The sequence below is a fragment of the Genypterus blacodes genome, unplaced genomic scaffold, assembly GCF_046128005.1.
Source record: "Genypterus blacodes isolate CSIRO-AG114 ecotype Tasmania unplaced genomic scaffold, CSIRO-AGI_Gbla_v1 ptg000133l_1, whole genome shotgun sequence".
In the NCBI taxonomy this organism is placed as follows: domain Eukaryota; kingdom Metazoa; phylum Chordata; class Actinopteri; order Ophidiiformes; family Ophidiidae; genus Genypterus; species Genypterus blacodes.
The window spans coordinates 1,276,420-1,295,742 of record NW_027466935.1 but is presented as its reverse complement, the minus strand read 5'-3'; the positions used below and the strand labels follow the sequence as shown (position 1 = coordinate 1,295,742).

Sequence of the window (19,323 nt, the reverse complement as noted above, 5' to 3'; positions counted from 1 at the left end):
CTAACATACATTGGCTATTACTGGTATTGGTTGATATTTTGTTTACAATAGGGAAATGTGTATCTAAACAACATTTATCTATATCTACATGATTGTTTCAGACTGAAAAAGGTCCGTCAGTCAAACAAATTAAACTTCAGCGTGTTTGACATTTTTGTAAGTAAAATATGCATATTAGAATGTATCCATATTATAAAACTGTCCGGTTGTTTATTTTACTTCATTACATCGGAGAATTTCCCCCCTGCGTAATTTCCAGCCTCATATTTTCCCCGTGTAAGTTTATAGTCACGCCGCCATTTCCCCCCACCCCTCCTCTCTTCTTCCCCAGACTTTTTTTTTTTTCCTTTTTCTTTTCTTTTTTTCCCGAAGGTTAATATATATGGCCGGCGCTGTAATTTGGGAATCCGTTCCTGTATATGGCGGACGAAAATTTCCACAGGAGGAAGCCGCAACGCGAACCCCCGTGTGCACGCCAGAGACGGCAGAGCCCGCATGGAATTGACATAAACCTTGGCCAAAAAAGAGGAAAAAGCCATGTTTCACTGCGCCATGGCCGGGTTTTAAAATGTAACGCAGCGGCGCCACGGAGGGGAAATCGCAGTAAAAATGGAAACATTTGGAATTTTTAATAACTAATTCTGAATTTTTTTTTCGGGGGAGGGGGGGGGGGAGGAAGCAGTTGTGCAGTCACCTCTGGTCGGGGGAGAGGAAGATTTCTGGAGCGGGGGGCTGATTCGCATGAGCTGCATCATTTTTGGAGGTATGTCAAATCCGCTGTTTTTTCTCATTTGCAAAGCTACAAATTTGAAAATTTCGCTGGCGGACGTTAAGTTTTGTTCCTCCTAACGAACAAAAAACGAGACGTGGGAGTGTTTTTGCACTGTCGCTCGACTGTAACAAGGTGCAGCCGCCGAAATAAACCGAATCTGTTGATGTTTGGGGTTCTTTTTTGGGGGGGTGACAGAAATTTCCTAATGAAGTTTGCGTCTAACTGCTAACTAGTCTACCTAGCAGCTAGTTAACGAGGGTGAACTACTCGTAAACCATCCCGCGTTCCACCTAGAGAGAGAGAGAAGGGAGAGAGACTACTAGCGAGAGTGGCAACATGAAGGACGATGAGGGGAGGAACAATCTGAAACACAAAAACCTCCTGCAGCCATGTTTTGTGAATTTTTTTTCCTGCAAAATTTTGAGCAGCAGGGCTCCGGAGTTCCGCGACTCGCCATTTAACTCGCCCGACACCCGAGTCCACTACCAGGTGCCGGTCGAGTGCTTGAGGATATTCGTTGTACGCGAACGCAACACAAAGTGTCGTCGTATTAAATACATATTCCCACTTCTATTTTCCCGACAAGATTGAGGGATTTGGGAATCTTGGGGATGTTGGCGCCACCTGTAGGCAGCCATTCTGACAAATTAAGAAATTGCACGAGGACTAGTTTGACATTTATGAATTTGCACACGTTAAAGTGACATTATTGTTTGTTTCTTAAACTGTCATCCATTGCCTGTCATGAAAGTGAACATTAACTCGGATCCAGAGCAAGAGTGCGAGTTAATTATCGTCTCAATTTGCCTGTAATTCTATTGATGTGAATGGTTTTATGGCCTTGAGCTGTAATTCTAAACCTTTGAGCATTTTTTGTATCATTTCAGAAATGTGTTTGTGTAAACCAATGAGTCTGTACTTAGGAACAAAACCAAACTGCCAAACCAAGATTACATTCACTGTCAGTTGTGTGTGTGTGTGTGTGTGTGTGTGTGTGTGTGTGTGTGTGTGTGTGTGTGTGTGTGAAATGTCCAATCTATTTGACGAGAATGGAAATGTGTATAGGAGAGGGAGAGAGAGAGAGAAAGAAGTGTCCGAAGTGAAAAGTGCTGGAAGACGAAAGCACGTCAGCACAATTTGAGGGCAGGAAAAACAATCACAACCGGTGCCTCCACTGTTTATATTAATCCTGCAGACGCCAAACAGTTTCCCATCTTGCGTGGCTTGCTTTTATTTTAATGCAAGGGAATCTACGGAGGCCATTTTGCTGTGGGCAATTTTAATGCTGACCTTCAAAAGTGTATAAATTTGAAGAGTTGGGTGAGAATTATATGCAAAATATGTGTGTAAATTCTGACCTTTCCTCAGAAAGTCTAATCAAAATGCAGGAGTCCCAGTCAAAGTACAGAATTGGAGACGCAACCCACTTTTTAATGTGGTGAGAACCGAGCATCGTTTAGGCTAAGTGATGAGAATCTTTATCTCCACCAAGGGATTTAAATTTGCACTCGCATTTGTCCGACTGTGCGTCTATTAGCTGGATGTTTCTAAGCAATCTCACAATTTTGACATTGTATGTTTCTCAAAAATCAATTGGCCATTCTGAATGAATGAAACAAATTCAGGCCTGTAATGGACTGTCAACAGGTGTAATTTAGGTTCTAGAGGCTTAAAATATACCCTTGGACAGGCGTCACATTTATGCAATCACTGTACACTGTGGCGAGTAAACAACCACTTATGTCTAGCTAAAATGATGCTAATTAAGTAGAATGAGAAAGTTTTGTCATGTTTTTGACAGTTGAGGGTACAGCTGTGCAAGGTATTTGCATGCAAAATGATTTTTACAAATCTACTTCATGGTAATGGAAGTGAAAGTCTGGCTTTGTGTAGCCTAAAGTGAAATCAGAGGACGGATGGGCCTTTTGGGAGGTATGCTCATGTCTGATTGCCCTTTAGTTTGCAGAATGTCTCAAGTTTAAAGCTTTTTTGAATGATGTTGCCACGTCAAAGTGAAAGAGCCTTTAAATTCTGTTTTGGCTGATTGGATCTTTATTCATGGACGGCCAGTGTCCTCGTTTTGGGGAATGTTGAAGGAATGCTGGCGAATCAGTACTGTAATGGGCAAATGTGCTGTTTCCCCTTGGTTATTTGAAGGGAATAGTTTGGATGGAGAGATGAAACACTTCCTTAAGACCCCGAGATGGCAAAGAGTCATATCACAGTCTCTGGGTTAGTCCATGAAGCAGAGTTATGTATAATAGTCATTAAATTGGCACATTTTGCACACACACATGTTTTGTTTTCCATTTAAAGGCAAAGACTGTCACAAACAGTTTCTGTCTTAGATGAAATGGTGATTCATTTTTGTTTATGCACAATTCCATCATGTGGACTTGGATGTGTCTGTAGAAATATCCGACCTTTTAAAATGTACAGAACATCTTCTGTTCCTATTTTTGTATTCTTAGTGGCATGTTGAAAATGTCAGAAAATGGCATCATTTAAATGAGACTCGAGGGAATAGCTTTTCAGGGGCTAGGGCTGCTGCATTAAAAAATTCTGTGCATTCTGCACATCTTTTTCCTGCCTCTTCCTTTTTTAAAAATGAACCTTATTGGTTTCATGAATAATGCATAAGGATGTTCAATTGCTGCTGCAATGAAAATTAGGGCTGTTTACGTGCAGTGGTTATGTACACAGAGGCTGCTTTTTTCCTTGACCATTTTCTGAAGGTAGAGCCGAGCCCGCATTGCTTTTCTGAAAATACAAATTTTCAGCAAAGCAAATCTCATTTCTTTGAGTGAAAAGGGGAGGGGTGAAACTCCCGCGGGTTTAATGAATCCATAAATCACAATAGTGCCAGGTTTGCTGCGCCTGCCTCAGTCTGCAGTGTAATTTTGATTTTCATCAAAAATGTAATCTGCCAGCCTACAAGGGTTTAGCAGCAGACCGGATGCTGCCCTGAATTTCTAATTTTAGGGGCCTGATCTTTCAGGATTTATTTTTGTATAATTCAAGTCTGCTTTTCAATATCTGTTGTTATTAAATTTTAATTCGTGGCATTAACATATAGATTGAAACGGTTTTTATGGGGTTTTGGAGTGTATGCTGATGGAATTTCACTAGACGACTCAGTTTCTTTTTCCAGAGCATCCTGTGCGTGTGTATGAGGGGGGGGGGCACTGGGGGGGCTTTATCTGTTTCCCTGCTTTATTGCTTTTTGAAATCATTGGTCATAGACCATCTTGGAAGACATTTATTACATTGGACAAAATGTGCCTTTGATTATGGAAACAGAGAAAGCAAAGCGTTTAGTGTGAATCAGGTTTTGGTCAACCTTTGCTTCATGTCACTGACTCGGCTCAGGAAATGACAAACATGCGGTGAGAGCAGTCAGGCAGTGAAGCCCCCCCGGTCCCCCCCTCTTGTAGCTGATTTCTATTGCTAATCTCTCCAGAGTGGCTACATTTCCTGGCCCCTTACACAGATTTTGATTTAATGTTTACAGTTTCCATTTAGTAATAGAATTCAACGACAATGCAAATCGGTTTGGCAAAGAGGAATTGTAAGTCGGAAACACAGGAAGAATTTAGGTTTAACTGCACGCCGATTGATTTCTTTCATTATTGCGCCGAGGCAGATGCAGCACTGGCCAAATATAGGCCAATTATTTTAAGTACCTCGACTAAGTGCTGAATTCTGAACAGAGGTATGACTCGCCATGTTTTCCTTGTGTGCCTAACCTCCTTCTTTCCGCAGCTCTGAATAAGTTTAGTGCAGTGATGTTGCAGTTAATATCCAAGCGTGGATATTTCATAAACCAGCTGACAGAGAAGGGTTTATTTCAGTATTGCTTGTTTGCAAAGCGAGTCTAAAAGGCCATCAGAAGCCTACGCAGTGCCATCTCCCCCCACCTACTTGAATGTAGGTTATAGTGATCGTGTGGCGCAAATGACCTTTGAGAAATTAATGACTTGAGCGCCTGCATGTAGCTTTTGATTTAGTTGATGTGTGTGTGTGTGTGTGTGTGTGTGTGTGTGTGTGTGTGTGTGCTTCATGTGTAAGGAAATCTGTTTTATGTTTTAATTTGCTACTGCAGGTTACAGTTAATCAAAAGCGTCAGAGATAATGAAGGAACAGAGGGCCAGATGGCAAATTTAGCATTTTGACTTTGAGTAGAGGTAAACGGGCCACAACAGGCATTTTATGTACTCAGGGAAGTGTGTTGAAAATGTTCCATGGGTGGCAGCTGATAGGCTACGTGTCTTGCCATAGTTTTATTGGATTAAAGGTAAATTGAAGGGGAGTTTATTGTTGCTTCACTCTTGAGTCTATTCGTTATGATGCGGCAGTTGTTGATAGTTGTCAGTCAGTAGGCCTGAAATTCTCAAAACTCGCAGAGGAAAAACAACAGAAATTGAATCTATATCTGTTTGTCTGCGCGTCTTTGATAATCTCAACACGATTAATCATCTTAACGGGGAACATGGTGCCGACTTTACCTTCAGGAAAGGGCAGGGGCTGTTCAAAGGAGTTCTGCGCGTGTTTTAATATCAACACAATTATTAAAATGGCGGACATGCACAACACGCACACTTTACCGTCTCAATTCTCTCTGCGGAGCGCCGACAGAGCGACTTAAAGCAGAAAGACGGCGCCTCACTCGACGACGACAGACAGCGTCGGGACTGGAGATGCTTTGGGGTCGCGTCGCTGTCCTAATGCTTCCTGCCAACTGTGCAATAATAGCAATCTTCCAAGTTAATTGCATGTCACTCTGTGTGAGATGGGTATCTGTGTCGTGAATTTTAGCACTATGACAAGTGGAGTTAAAAAAAAACATCAAAATGCAGGCTTATTGGCGTCACTGGCTTGTCATCCGTCCGTTTTGGTTAAAGATGCGGTTCAGCTGTTGAATTGCGAGATTTTTGCTCGTACATTCTGAGGCTCATTCAGAACTTTGCCGCAAGACGTCTTGGGTCGGGAAAGACTGCGACAATCCAAAATCACATCGTTTTTTTTAGGACCAGACAAATTGGTTGCGACTGCGATGTTGTCAACCAGGTGGGAGGTTTATTTGAATATGAAAGAGATTTTATAATAATCATGTGGTTTGATCAGAGAGGCATTCAGGGGAGAGAGACGTGTTTGGAATTTAGAAGGTAATAAGAGGATACGGTGGCTGTATGTAACAAAGAATTACAAATGCAATCCATAAGACACTGGAGGGCTGCTTCAGACTTTAAGAATAGAATTTCAATACTCTGGGTCATTTCTGCGGGCGCATTGTAAAAGGGTTTAACAACAGGAACCTATTGGTGGTCAGCGTGAGCGTCCTTACCCCCGCAGAGGGACTGTTTCAAAAGTCCTCCTTCTCTGCAGAGCCGTCTTCAAAATGTTCTTCAAGTAATAAGCGATAAAGGCCTAAAACCTGTTCAATCAAAAAGCTTGGGGCCCGTGGTTACTTCCCGGCTATTTTAATCCCACAGGAGGCGAGCGAGCGACGCTTCTCCCCCAGCGTGGCGTTTTGCAGCCATACATTTCGGGAGTCGCCACGTTCGTCCTCTCTTCATTTAATGACATTAAATGACTGGCACTTGCCTTCGCCGAGCTGTGTTTATTCCAAAAATTGAGGAGAAATTGTTATGTTCTGTGTCATGTGCAGTTAGGGCTGGCTTACACTGGTTAGGGCTTTAGGTAAGTCGTAGATGAGGTACAAAATGTAGCCAGCTTTGTTTTAGTAGGTTGAAGTAAATGTGATCTATAGGTGGAAGGATAAAGGCCTGCGTGTCTAATGAAACGTTTTCCTTCAAAATATTGAACATTCTGGGTCAGAGGACATGTCTGATTGCGTATCCGTCACAATCTTGCCAGCCCAGCACATCCGGCAGCATCAGCTACGAGAGCACGGCGCGGAGAAATGTAACACCTGCGTAGCCTCGTGCACCGTATATACCACCGAACATCGACTGCCTCCGACTTACAAAAGCCCAGCAGGAGGCGATGCCCAGAGACGGCATTTAGGGAGAAACAGAACCAGTGTAAAGCTTTCACTCTATCTGTGCTCCGAAATACTGATCCTTGAGAGACACTTAGCGTTAAATAGTGAAATAACGATCTGAAATAGGCATTAAGAGCATCTCTGGGTGTCACTCCCATCACAAGTAGAATATGTGAGGAAAAAAAAGCAGCAACCTTTTGTGAGGATTCTTGAGCAAGGCACTTAAAAGCATATGCATACCATTTCGAGAATTCACACTGCTCCTGCGTAGCGAGACGCGATCAGTCCTCAAGCTAGAACATGGAAAATGGACTGTATAATTTATGATGTCACTGGGATGTAAAATCTGGCACTGCTGCATAGATGATGAATGGACCGCTGATTCTGCTGACCCAAAAGATTTTTATGCAAGTTCTTGCATCCAAATGAGGTCTCAAATCTGTTTTATATCGTCTCTCAGCAGCGCTAAAATATACACCTCATTCTCAGTGTGACAGATGAATCCAGCGTTTTATAGCAGCACAAATATCACAACTGCGGGGGGTTTCTCTCTGATTTCACACTTTTGCAAATAGCGCCGCAGTCACAAATATTGACCGAAGAGTCCAGGGACACAAGAGCGACGTGTGAATTCTTAAAAAGGGTGGCATATGTTTGTGAAATGTATATCAGAATAAGACTGGATCTGCCTTTGCATGGGTCGGGCTGCCAATCAGAGTTGAATAATTTGTAAAATCTCAAAAAAATGCACCGTAGAATAGGAAACTAGATTATTCCAATTCACAGTGTTCCTGTTAGCAGCTCCATCATTGTAAGGAGACATTTTCTCGTTCTCTTGTAATTTTAGGAGTAGGAGGATGAATTGCTCCTTCAGATGTTATTGCAGGTTAAAAGGACATCACAAATGTAACCAGCACCGGCAGCACTCTGCCGTACCCATTGTAGTGTGCACACTAAAGGTCAAGATCGTTGGCTTTTACGAAGTTTCACCAAAAGTAGCAATTTGTTTTTTCCGCTTGTATTTTCCATCCTCAACCCAAAAGTACAAATCTGACACCTGTTAGCAGCACAGTTTACAGGGGAAAAAAAAAAGGTCATCTGCTATCTCACAGACACATTCCACAGAGATAAAATGGCAATTTCATTCAAATCAGATCATCATTAAATCTAAAAACATGAACAAAATATGAACATTTAATATCGGGCCGTCGTGGGGTGAATTTTCTCGCTGGTGTAAAGTATTTCCACCAAATGCCTCCCATGCCTTCCTTTAGGCTACCCTGAACGTATTAAACCTAACGACACTCAAATTTTAATATGTTTTGCAGAAATGCACATTTCACCCATAAAAGTTTGAACATCTCCAGCTCGTGCCTGCAGTGGGTGAAGCTGAAGAGGCCTCACGGGTGAGATGGAAACATTCCTCAGCTGTCTGCTCCCGTTCCTCCAGTAAAGCAGTCGGGAGACGTTTCCCTCTTCTTGACAAATAGATGTATTTTCTCCGGCCGTGTCAAAAACGACGCAGGACCACCACATTTTTCAGAAGGCTCCAGGCTCACAACATGTCCAGTATTGGATACATGGTACCCACAATGCAACACTCTTTGTGTCGCTTCAATTAGCCCTCTCCTTGGAATCATGAGACCCGTGTGGAGCCTGCCATGAATTTGAAAATGCAGCCAGAACACGAAAAAGTAAAACATTTAGAATGAATTTGGAGCTGGGAAATGATTAGAAATAGAAAAGGAGTCAAATCTAAACGCTCACATTTAAGCGAAAACCATTAAAAACCTGAAAAGGATATCAAGCTGCAAAATATTGGGATGTTTTCAATTCTCCTCTTTGTTTTGAACTGCATGTAAATGTGGAAGCATAGTTTTATTTCACTGTTTCATCAAAATAACCTGATTTCAAAGGAGCGTATCAACAGGTGTGTCGTCCCCAGCTGGCCGTTGTGTGTGTCGTCAGCGAGGTCCTCTAGCAGAGAGGTCACATCGCAATATTTTAATACAATCTAGTAAAAATGAGCTGAAGAACGGCTGCTTATGTGCCCGAGAACCTCGTAGTATTAGCAACAACAAATGGTGAAACTGCAAAGTGTGAACCCCGCTAGTTGTATTTTCAGTATGTGTCGTACAAGCTGTCCTTCCTCATTTTATGACTTAGCGGAAACTGCAAACAGCCCCCTGCACTCGTGTCCATGTAGTGTTTTAGTTTTGGTACCGTTTTTTTACGGTTCCGCAAACTGCAACGCACATTTATTTCATCAAACTGGTACATTGACATAAACTCTATCCTCGGGGGGGGGGGGAGCTATTTTTCAGCAGGATTTTCCTCGTGGCTGTGACCCAACTTATTTTACTATGAATACATAAATGACGGCGCAAGGGTTGCCGGTTCGAGCCCCTGCCCAGGTGCCCCTGAGCAAGGCACCGAACCCTCAATTGCTCCCCCCTCTGCGAAGGGTGGTAATGTAATGTAAGTCGCTTTGGATAAAAGCGTCTGCCAAATGCTCGTAATGTAATGTAATGTATGGAAATAGGGGCGGGGCCGCATTCATTTGCCTGGAAATTTGCCGATTGCTTTCACGGCACACACCTTTTTTTTAAATTCTTTGTGTGCATATCAATGAAAGTCAATCAATTATTTGCCGTGATGAATTTGTACTCCTAATTTCCGCTTTAATAAATAATTAACACATGCAATTCATCTCACCATTTATTGATCGATTCATACATGTATTTATTTATTTATTTATTTATTTATTCATTCGCTTACAAATCCTCCATAATTAAAACAGTTTGAAGGGATCATGGAATGTGCTCGGAATATAGATGAAACCTTACGCCTTACATCTGCCTTACATTACTGAAACTCTTGGTAAAAAGCTGATGTAATGTGTGTGTGTGTGTGTGTGTGTTATAACAGCGCCGCTATCACTGAAGTTCTAAATGATTTAAATATGCTAACTGTTTCCCCAACTTTAGCAGCCAGATTGATGCCTGGTTTCAACACTGGAGTAATTGCATCACTGCTCGTACATTTGCTAAACTGAATTTATTGACACCTTTTTTTTTTCCATGGTAAAAGGTCAACTTACCTCGCACCAAAATTCTGTGCATGTTAAGAAGATTCAACATTAAACATTGAAGGTAGCAGGTGGAGTTCTGACCACTGGCGCTGCTCCACAGTAACATTTTTAATGACGGGTTCCCTATTGTTTCCGTCTCATGTTGTAGCAGCACGTGCCCCATCATGCACAGGCCGGGTGGGAGCCGCATTTCTGCTGACTGCAGCGTGTATTAATGCATATTGACAGTTTGTGGTGGTAGTGCACCTTTTTTTTTAAAGGTGGCAATGCACCAATAAAATGGACCACAAGCTGATGTAAACAATGCAGATAAAAAAAAAAAATCAAATCACTGCACATGCTTTATGAGCCAGGAAATGTGTGTGTGTTGATCAGGCCTTCATGTGAAAGATCTTTTGAGCAAATAAGTAGTTGTTTACAGGAGCTGGTGTCATTGTCAAGGAAAGGTGTTGTTTTGGGAAAACATGAAAAGCCATGATGTGTTTGTATTGGTGAGCTATTATTAGATGGCTAATTCCCCTTCCCATAAAATCAGTCGCCCTGGCATAACTCTGTTTTGCTCAGTTGCATTTTGAGCATGTTTCGTTTGACAAGGTCCTTTTATAGTCTCGTGCTGAAGTGGCAACTTGGGTCATTTGGATATTCTAGAAATTGGAGCGCATAGTTGCCACAGAGCTGCAGAATTTATGTCATCAACTTCACTTATAAACAGTAAAGCCACTCTGATATTCATGCGACGAGCCAGTTGGGAGTTAAGCCAATGAGGTGAGGCCAATGAGGCCTATAGGGTCTTGTGTCTATAGACACAAGGCCCTACCTTGTGTCTATAGACACAAGGCCCTACCTTGTGTCTATAGAGTATTATAATTATTATATAACAATTATCAAGGCTGTATGTTACAGGAAAGTAAAATCTGTTTTGTCCCCCTGTCCTTACAGAATCAGGGGGTCAGAGGAGGCAGTCATGAGCGCACAAGAGGCACCCAATCCTGTGAAGGAGAAGGCTGATATGGGAAGTGTAGCTGCAGACGGTGCCTCCTCCACCGTAGCCGTGACGACCACAGCCACGAGCGTGTCTCCGTCAGCTCCCCTTGCCGTCACGGTAAAGAAAGAGCCCGGGACCCCGGGGACGAGTAATGGGAAAGTCGTCGACCCCAAACCTGCTGAGATCTGCGTCGTGATCGGAGGAAGTGATGGAAGAGGAAGTCGCAGACCCCTGGGCGCACAGGAGGCACCCAATCGTGGGCCGGAGAAGGCTGATGTGGGAAGCGTGGCCGCAGAAGGTCCCTCCTTCACCGTAGTCACGTCGACTGCAGGCACGAGCTTGTCTCCCTCAGCTCCCCTTGCCGTCACGGTAAAGAAAGAGCCCGGGACCCAGGGGACGAGTAATGGGAAAGTCAGGGACCCCAAACCTGCTGAGATCTGCGTCGTCATCGGAGGAAGTGATGGAAGAGGAAGTCGCAGACCCCTGGGCGCACAGGAGGCACCCAATCGTGGGCCGGAGAAGGCTGATGTGGGAAGCGTGGCCGCAGAAGGTCCTTCCTCCACCGTAGTCACGTCGACTGCAGCCACGAGCGTGTCTCCCTCAGCCCCGCTAGCCGTCACGGTAAAGAAAGAGCCCGGCACGCCCGGGACGAGTAACGGGAAAGTTGGCGACCCCAACCCCGCTGAGATCTGCGTCGTCATCGGAGGAAGTAATGGAAGAGGAAGTCTTGGTGGATCCCGTGGATCTCAGACCCAGGGTATGTTTGCCCTTGGTACTCCTCCTCCTACGAAGAACACAGACACGTGCATAGGTTTGTGACAATACTGCATACGTACTTATACACCCATTTCCTGGCAGCAGTCATGACCCGACCTTACTTTTGGGAGGCGCCCAACGTTTCAGCCTCTTTAAGACCACCCAGAGGCGTCCCTTTCATCGGCTCTGCGCTTACAACTTATTGTTCTATAGCATATTTGTTTTTTATATAAACATGAAAAGAAAACTCTGTGAGGTCTGTAACATTCATCTGCTTCTCAGATTTCATATTTAGGTTAGACTTTTCCGGTTTTAAACATTACTTACCACAGCTGTGTCCCACTTCCATACTATATTCTAATTCCAACTGGGTTAGAGGCATATACACGCTGTGCTCACGCCAAACTCTGCATACTAAAATCAGTAGTTGTTGTTGATAGAAGCTGGTGTTCTGTGACACATTTAGCTCCTTCTGTTTTCAACATTTAAGCGACAGTTTGATTTATTCGGCACATCTTTGTCGTTTCCCGTTAGTACAAAATGGTCAAGTACAGTCAGTGCTCAAAACATTACTATGGAGTCCTGAAATTGGGACACAGCTTGGTTTTTTCAGTGCAACGCAGCGCTTTGAGAGCTAATAGTCTGGAAATGGATCTGGCATCGCATCGTGGCAGATTTATTTGAAGTGATCCTTGTTGTTTGTGTCACTTTTGTGAAATGTAGTAATCCCGACCTTTGAATGGACAAAGCCTGATAACAGCTGTCAGTAGAGAATGAGGGGGGATGTTAGGGTGCAGGAGGGATTTAACGCCACACAAGCCAGAGATTTCACAAAACGTCATGGTTTTCTTCAGGTAATTGCAATTTTTTTAAAACTATATTCTGAAGATGGCGTTCTCTTACCACATCTGTAGGGTGACATCATCCACGGAACACAACAAAAAGCCTCCAAATATGACTCTACGTGAAGTTTAGACACGTACGAATATGTCAGACCATTGCCTCAAAGTGTTTTCCTACGGCATATTTTAAATCATTGTTATATTCCATAGTAATAGTAACCCATCGGATTCGCAGCTTGCACAATGCCGCCCATGATGTGGTGTAGCTGTGAGAATGTAGCAGTGCTGTAAGAAGAGAAAGCAAGGCGTTCCAAGGCGCTGTGGCTCTAAGTGGAGACTCAGAAGATTATATTGTGGCGTGTGAAGAAATGGTCCTGAAATAGTCGTCCTGAAAATAATGAGATTTTTGTAAAACAGTCGGAATGTGGCTTTAAATCTGGAAAAACATAAGCGACTATAAATGAACTTACCGTTTATTAATTATTTTGGGAAACACTCACTTACTCACTCAGGGGAAACTGACGATGCAGTCGTTCAGAGTTGACGGCGGCGTTTTGGTGTCTCTTGCAGGTTCCTATGTGTGTGGTGTGTGCGGGAAAAAGTATAAGTACTATAACTGCTTTCAGACACACGTCAGGGCGCACAGAGGTAAGGCACTACTTCCTATGTATCTGCTCCAGCCAGCAAACACTTGATTTAAGAGGCTCATTCTTGACACTAGATCCACATTCTTTGATGGTTCATGCAAGCGCTGTGGCCAGGAGTTGTATTTGATTTATTTTAAATGATTTTAACTATTCTTATAAATGGAATATAGCCTTTTTTGAGTGCATGTTGGAAGTCTTTTTCCCAGTATTCACAGATATCCCCAACTGTTTTCTTTTGCAGAATCAGAGACCATGATTGGAGATACTTTACCCCAGGCACCCAACAGTGAGTACACACCTGCACACTCGTGCACCACAACACATTCAGGTTTATTAGCGTGCCAACACAAGCAGTTTATCTCCTAACCGGCTCATTGAACAGATATTTCATGTTGCTGCACATTTTAGGTTATTGCGCATTCGGATGGAAAACAAATCCACCTCGTCTCTAAACTGGAAACAAGGGTCAAGTTAGCATGCACACATCTAGAAATGAATATAGTTTAAAGCTGAATAGAAAAGAAATGAATTAAATTATGACGTTGGCACACAGTTATATATTAGACCGTGATTCAAGCATTGGTACAAGTTCCTGAATGTTCCCGAAGGTAAACCTGGAAATGGAGGTGGGTACGGTGTCGCTGCTCTCTTATTGGCATTGTGTACCGGCGCCACAGCCGCTATTTGTCAAGCATCTTAGACTCACTCCAAGGATTCATGCCGAATGTTTGTCCAGGACTAAAAATACTCCTGCCTCAGTGCAGGACATAAGAGGGAGTTATGAAACTTCCTACACCTACTTTCAGTATGGAGGAGAAGTTCTATTTTAAGGATGACATCCATGTTTTTGTTGTTTTTTTTTTTTTTAACAACGCTCAGAATTGAAAAACTGAAATTACTGTTGTCTTGCTGAGGATTTAACAGATTCACAAGACTAATCTAGATAGGTTAGTGCACGATGAAATGCTGCTGTTGTGGCACAGGTACAGCAGGTCTGTGCATCGTAAACTGTAGGCTCAGCACAGCAAGGATTAGAAGGCTGGCAAATGAGCTATTGGGTGTTCAGTTTAAAAATAAGAAGGCTTTAATAATGGGTAAAATGAAAAAGGAAAAGGAAATATGACAGGGAATCACAATAGGAATAAATAAATTGTGTGAAAAAACAGAATCGGGAGATTGATTCTATCTTCATTTATATAACATTGTGTCATTACTGTGAGATGGCTGCCTCATTAGACAAAATAATTAAGTCTCTGTCTGGAATCTGTCACTAATTTGACGTCAATTGTGCTGTAACGTGACAGTCACTCGTTTTTTTGCTCCCATACTGCGGCTTAGCGTGCTTCACCTCAAGGTGGTAGAACGGGTTAATTGTAATTTTACACACACAGTGTTGGTTGTCTGTTCCAGGTGACAGAGGACGTTCTCCTGCACTGTGTCCCGTTCTTTTCGACGCGTTTGCCCTGTAGTTTGCTGTGAAGCTCCCTGCCGTGTGTTCACGTGTTCAGATCTCAACTTCATTTTCCTTTTCAAATGTGCTAATCATGAAAAGCAATCGTGAGCAAATTGCATAAATGCAAAATTGAATGCAAAGCAGATCCCATTTATTTGTGACCTTGCAGGACTGAGATATTATCTATACTTCCAGAACCCTCTATGCATGTTTTTACTTTGTTATTGAAATACATTCAATGTGTCCTCATCTGTGCTCAGTGCTCTGATGTCATGTGAGCTTTAATTACAATGACAAATGGCAGGAAGCCAGCAATTTGTGTAAAGCAGGTTTAATCATCTTAATTGGTGGGGAAATGATTGAATATGCGCAGAGTGTTAACTTGGAGCAAATGTAGTATAGTTGGGGTCGCGACCCTAATCATTACTGTACTTCCTTCATGCTAGTTGAGCATAAATTGTAAGAACTTTTTTATACCGTGAAGTGGGAACATTTGGCTTTTTGATGGAATGATTACACATCCCAAACAAAAGGCAACAGAAAATGTTTGACTCACTTCAGAGGAAGGTTTCGTCAGCACATACTGCAATAAATCTGTATAAATACACACGGGCCCCTCCCCCTCTCTCCTGAATGTGAGATTTTCTTTGTGTCTGTATAAAGCAAGAGGACCAGTTGACAGGTTTCAGATTGGCTGCTATTGTTGTTCTTAGGAACCACATTAATGTATCGCAGGTACTGATGCAGAGTGAACTTTGCTGCTGTGGAGTCATCTAATTTGTGATCTAATCTGAAAAGAATTCAGTCAAGAATACAAGAGATCAAATCAACATATTCAAGTCAACTCCTGATGAGAAGCTGTTGCGGAAAAAAGAAGTGTGATCACAGGGATGGGTGAGATAAGTGCTAGGGGGGTCTCTCTCTCTCTCTCTCTCTCTCTCTCTCTCTCTCTCTCTCTATCTCTCTCTCTCTCTCTCTCTCTCTCTCTCTCTCTCTCGCTCTCTCTGTCATTGGGCTGAGCAACTGTGAAACTCTGACACAAAGGACAGTGTCTCTGGTCTGTGACGTGCTATTTATGCAACAGTCTGCCTCCAGATGAGATTTCAGCGTGCCAGTAAAGCACTACAGGTGCTCTCACTTGCCAGCAGCCACCTGGCAGTCTGAAGCTCCCCAACGCAGCAACATGAGCAGAATGGGAACAGAACACGCAAGGCTGCGTAAATGTGCAGCCCTCTGCTGTCTCTGCTGCAGACTCCAACCTCAGACTTCCCTAATAAACTTCTTTGAAACATTAATGCACTTTCAAAAATGGATGTACTCATGATTTGGGTCATGATAAAACTTTAATTCACGTTATCCCAATTTACAGCTGAGTCATTCCATGCTAATATGCTCAATCTGCTGAATTGGTCTGCTTTTGAATCAATATTCCAATTCTTTCCAGTTTTGGAAAATGAAATCATGCAGGAAACATGTATTATCAAAATGTTTAAATGAAACATTGTGGCCAAAGTATTTATTAGATTGAAGGTTTTTACTCTTAATCATAGAAATAGCCAAATTATTATTGCTAATGTTCTTTCATCCATCCTGTTTGGTCTTTGTTCTCCAGTATAAGTTTAGTTTCAATCTCTTGTTATTAATTTGTGTCATTTAACTTCATCTGACTATAAATGTATCTTTTAAATGTTGTATTTATTACAGTACTCTGCCCTGGCCTCATCTCACCTCACTCTATTACAACATGGAATAAAAACATTAGAAGACCCTGGGCGGTCTGACATTACCATTTCATAACTGCATGTGGGGAAAATGATGGAATATTAGACATGCACAATATTTTGGTGCTTGTTAGAGTAGATGCACATCATGTTCCTGCACAATCAGGATCAGTTTTGTTTTGTGTTGTGGCTCATGTTACATGAAGTATTAGCCTTTTCTCTTTCTGCCTCTGTGTTCTGTAAACCATGCAGACTTTTCAGGTTATCAGTTTCGATCTCCAGGTTGCATTTTTGGATTGAATCACCCATAAAACATTGGTTGTCATTGCCAATAATATGTCTGCCTGTGTGTTTGTCACATATAAACAGTGCCTGTCTCTCCGTCTTTGTCTCTAGGTAGCTTCCGTTATTCCTGTGACATCTGTGGCAAGAAGTATAAATACTACAGCTGTTTCCAGGAGCACCGTGACCTGCATGCTGTTGATGGTAATCAGCCTCTATGTTGTTTCAGATGTGCAACATTCAACAAAGAATGTCTCATTTCTGTAAATTGTCAAATTAAAGAAAGATTTAAGTCCTAAGTTACAAAAGCATTACCGATCAGGAAAAGGGACCTTGGTTTACAACAAAAAGGATGAATTGGGACTGTATGATGTTACTTAATCACTAGATACATACACTAGAACAGGGGTCTTCAACAGGGGGTCTGCGGAGGTACTGCAGGGGGGTCGCAAAGTTTGTGGTTGATAAGACAATTTTTTATTTTATAATTTTTTTTAACCAATTTTCCCCCCCACAAATTTTAAATGTCTTTACTTACACATTAACATGAATCCAACATGGGGCAAATTGGGGAATATTGACAAAATTCTGAAAAAGTTGACTCCGCGGTCATTGTTTTGTAGAACTAGAGAAAAACTGAAAAGCCCATATCTTGGACTTGGAAGGAGTGAGAGAGCTAAAATTTCAGACACAGCCTCCAGGCTGCAATGGCATCATCTATATGGCACTTCAAAGTAATCATGGACCAATCGGGTCATTTCTGTAAAAGGCCCATATCTTGGACAAGGAAAGAACGAGACCTCTAGAATTTCAACCACATCATCTAGATGGCACTATGATCATTTTCTGCAAGTTTGGGACAAATTTAAATTTTGGTCAAATTTGGGAAACATGACAGTGTAACCATGGACCAAATGGGTCTTTTTGTAAAAAGCCCATATTTTGGCAGTGGAAAGCGCCTGGTTCAACAGTTCATCCACATCATCTAGATGTGGATGAATTTGTCGCATTTGAGAGAGCGCATTTCTCTTTGTTGAATTCATATATTTGTAAATCTGACTTTGAAAGACTCAGTGCCTCCCCAGCCACAAACCTCACTGCACGTCACTGAATATCTTAGAATTGAATGCACAATAACAGGGTAGCTATGTTTCTACATGGTACTAGGCCCAGTTTGATACAATATTTATACAATATATATAGTAGGGAGTCCCTGCTCCATCTCTCCATCAGTTTGGGGATCCTTGGCCTGAAAAACGTTCGAAGACCCCTGCCCTAGAACATATCTTGTGCTTCCTGAATTGAGGTAAATAAAGCCCACGGCGGAACGATCTACATTTATGTACTTTGACTTTAACCAAACCAGTCCTTCCCACTCCCACTCGCACTTCACTAGGAGAGTCACTACACGAGAAGTGACACTCGCAGCTGGGGAGGACAGTGCATATTAAGGGGGAAGGTATAAATATACAGGAAAAGCAGTGGGGTGCTTCTCACCGTAAGCTGGGAAAGCTGTCATTATAGATACTGACAGACTCTTTGCTCGCTCAGCTATGTTTCTTTGAAGCAACGCTATAAATAAAGTGTACAGTCTAGTTTTTCGTCGATGCGTGCATATATACAGAACTGTACGTTTTTGGATACAAGTCAAGTGTGTTTGTGGACAAAGTGGCTTTTTTACAACTTGACTAATCATTCTGTCAATGATGAAGGCAGTGGAGGGAAACTGGAGCAAACTGTTTACCAGTGGGATTGAACAATATTGTTGATGACTTTCTTTTGCCAGACACATGATAGTCCGCTTGCAAGTAAAGTACACCAATAAGCACCTGTCCACTCTCCCCTTAGTGGTTTGGAAAGTAGAAGGTCTCTATATGCTTCATGGCGGAAAGAGAATGCTTTCATACCTGTATAGAATCCTGGCACTCGAAGGTTTTGCTGAAAAGAGAACTGATTCTTAACAAGAATTCCTCATCTTCTGCATGCCTCTGTAATCTCTCCTTGAAGGCAGAGCAGGGACACAAGTAGAAGGAATGACGAGCTTGAGACCTTAACATACCGCCGCAGTTGCAGCACTAAGTGGGCGTAAATTTCTGTTTGTGTCTTTTGGAAAGTTACAACATTTGTATCTGATGCTGACACCCCCAATCCAGCCGTAGCAAAGGGATTTCAGACCTGAGTGAGGACTCGGCAAGCTTCCCTGGCACGGCACATAATGTTGTTTTTCTGGAGTGGCCGCATTCCACGTTAATGCATTCACATACAGACATGAAGGATTAGGACAGCATTACAACAGAGGTTATCAACTACTGTGGAGAGGATGAGGGTGTAGTTGGATGAATGAATTGTTGTTTGTTGGTTGATATGTGTGGAGCTTTGTTGTAGAATCAGTACAACAGCTTTCAGTGTTCAATAGGAGACTGTATTGTAAACATCTTCTCCTCCTCCCTTCCTCCACTTTGCACAGATCCATATGAACAGGTGGTGTTACCTGTGGATGACCTTAAAGAGGAGGAGCCAGTGGAACCCTATCAGAAAATTGGACCAAGTAAGCCTCCTATGATGCATTTCAGCGTCTTTGTACTAACATGAAATGGAGTGAAATCAATTCTTTCTTTGCTTCTGTGCTCCCTAGAAACCGGGAGTTACGTGTGCGAGTTCTGTGGGAAGCAGTACAAATATTTCAACCCATACCAGGAGCACGTTGTACTTCACACTCCAATGGGTGAGCCTTTTTTTTTATGTTTGATTAGAACAATACAAAGATCCA

General features: G+C 42.5%; 1 protein-coding gene across 3 annotated transcripts in view; it reads left to right on the top strand.

The window, feature by feature from the left end:
* Window positions 1-363: 363 nt before the first annotated feature.
* Window positions 364-19,323, top strand: part of znf618 (zinc finger protein 618) — a 31,007-nt gene continuing 12,047 nt past the window's right edge. For all 3 annotated transcript variants that reach the window (XM_076163787.1, XM_076163785.1, XM_076163786.1), the window contains exons 1-7: window positions 364-763; window positions 10,807-11,663; window positions 13,021-13,098; window positions 13,339-13,383; window positions 16,668-16,757; window positions 19,021-19,101; window positions 19,189-19,278. In XM_076163787.1, coding sequence (XP_076019902.1) covers window positions 10,832-11,663; window positions 13,021-13,098; window positions 13,339-13,383; window positions 16,668-16,757; window positions 19,021-19,101; window positions 19,189-19,278 — 1,216 coding nt within the window. In that variant the 5' untranslated portion in view covers window positions 364-763; window positions 10,807-10,831. The remainder of the gene's footprint in view (window positions 764-10,806; window positions 11,664-13,020; window positions 13,099-13,338; window positions 13,384-16,667; window positions 16,758-19,020; window positions 19,102-19,188; window positions 19,279-19,323) is intronic.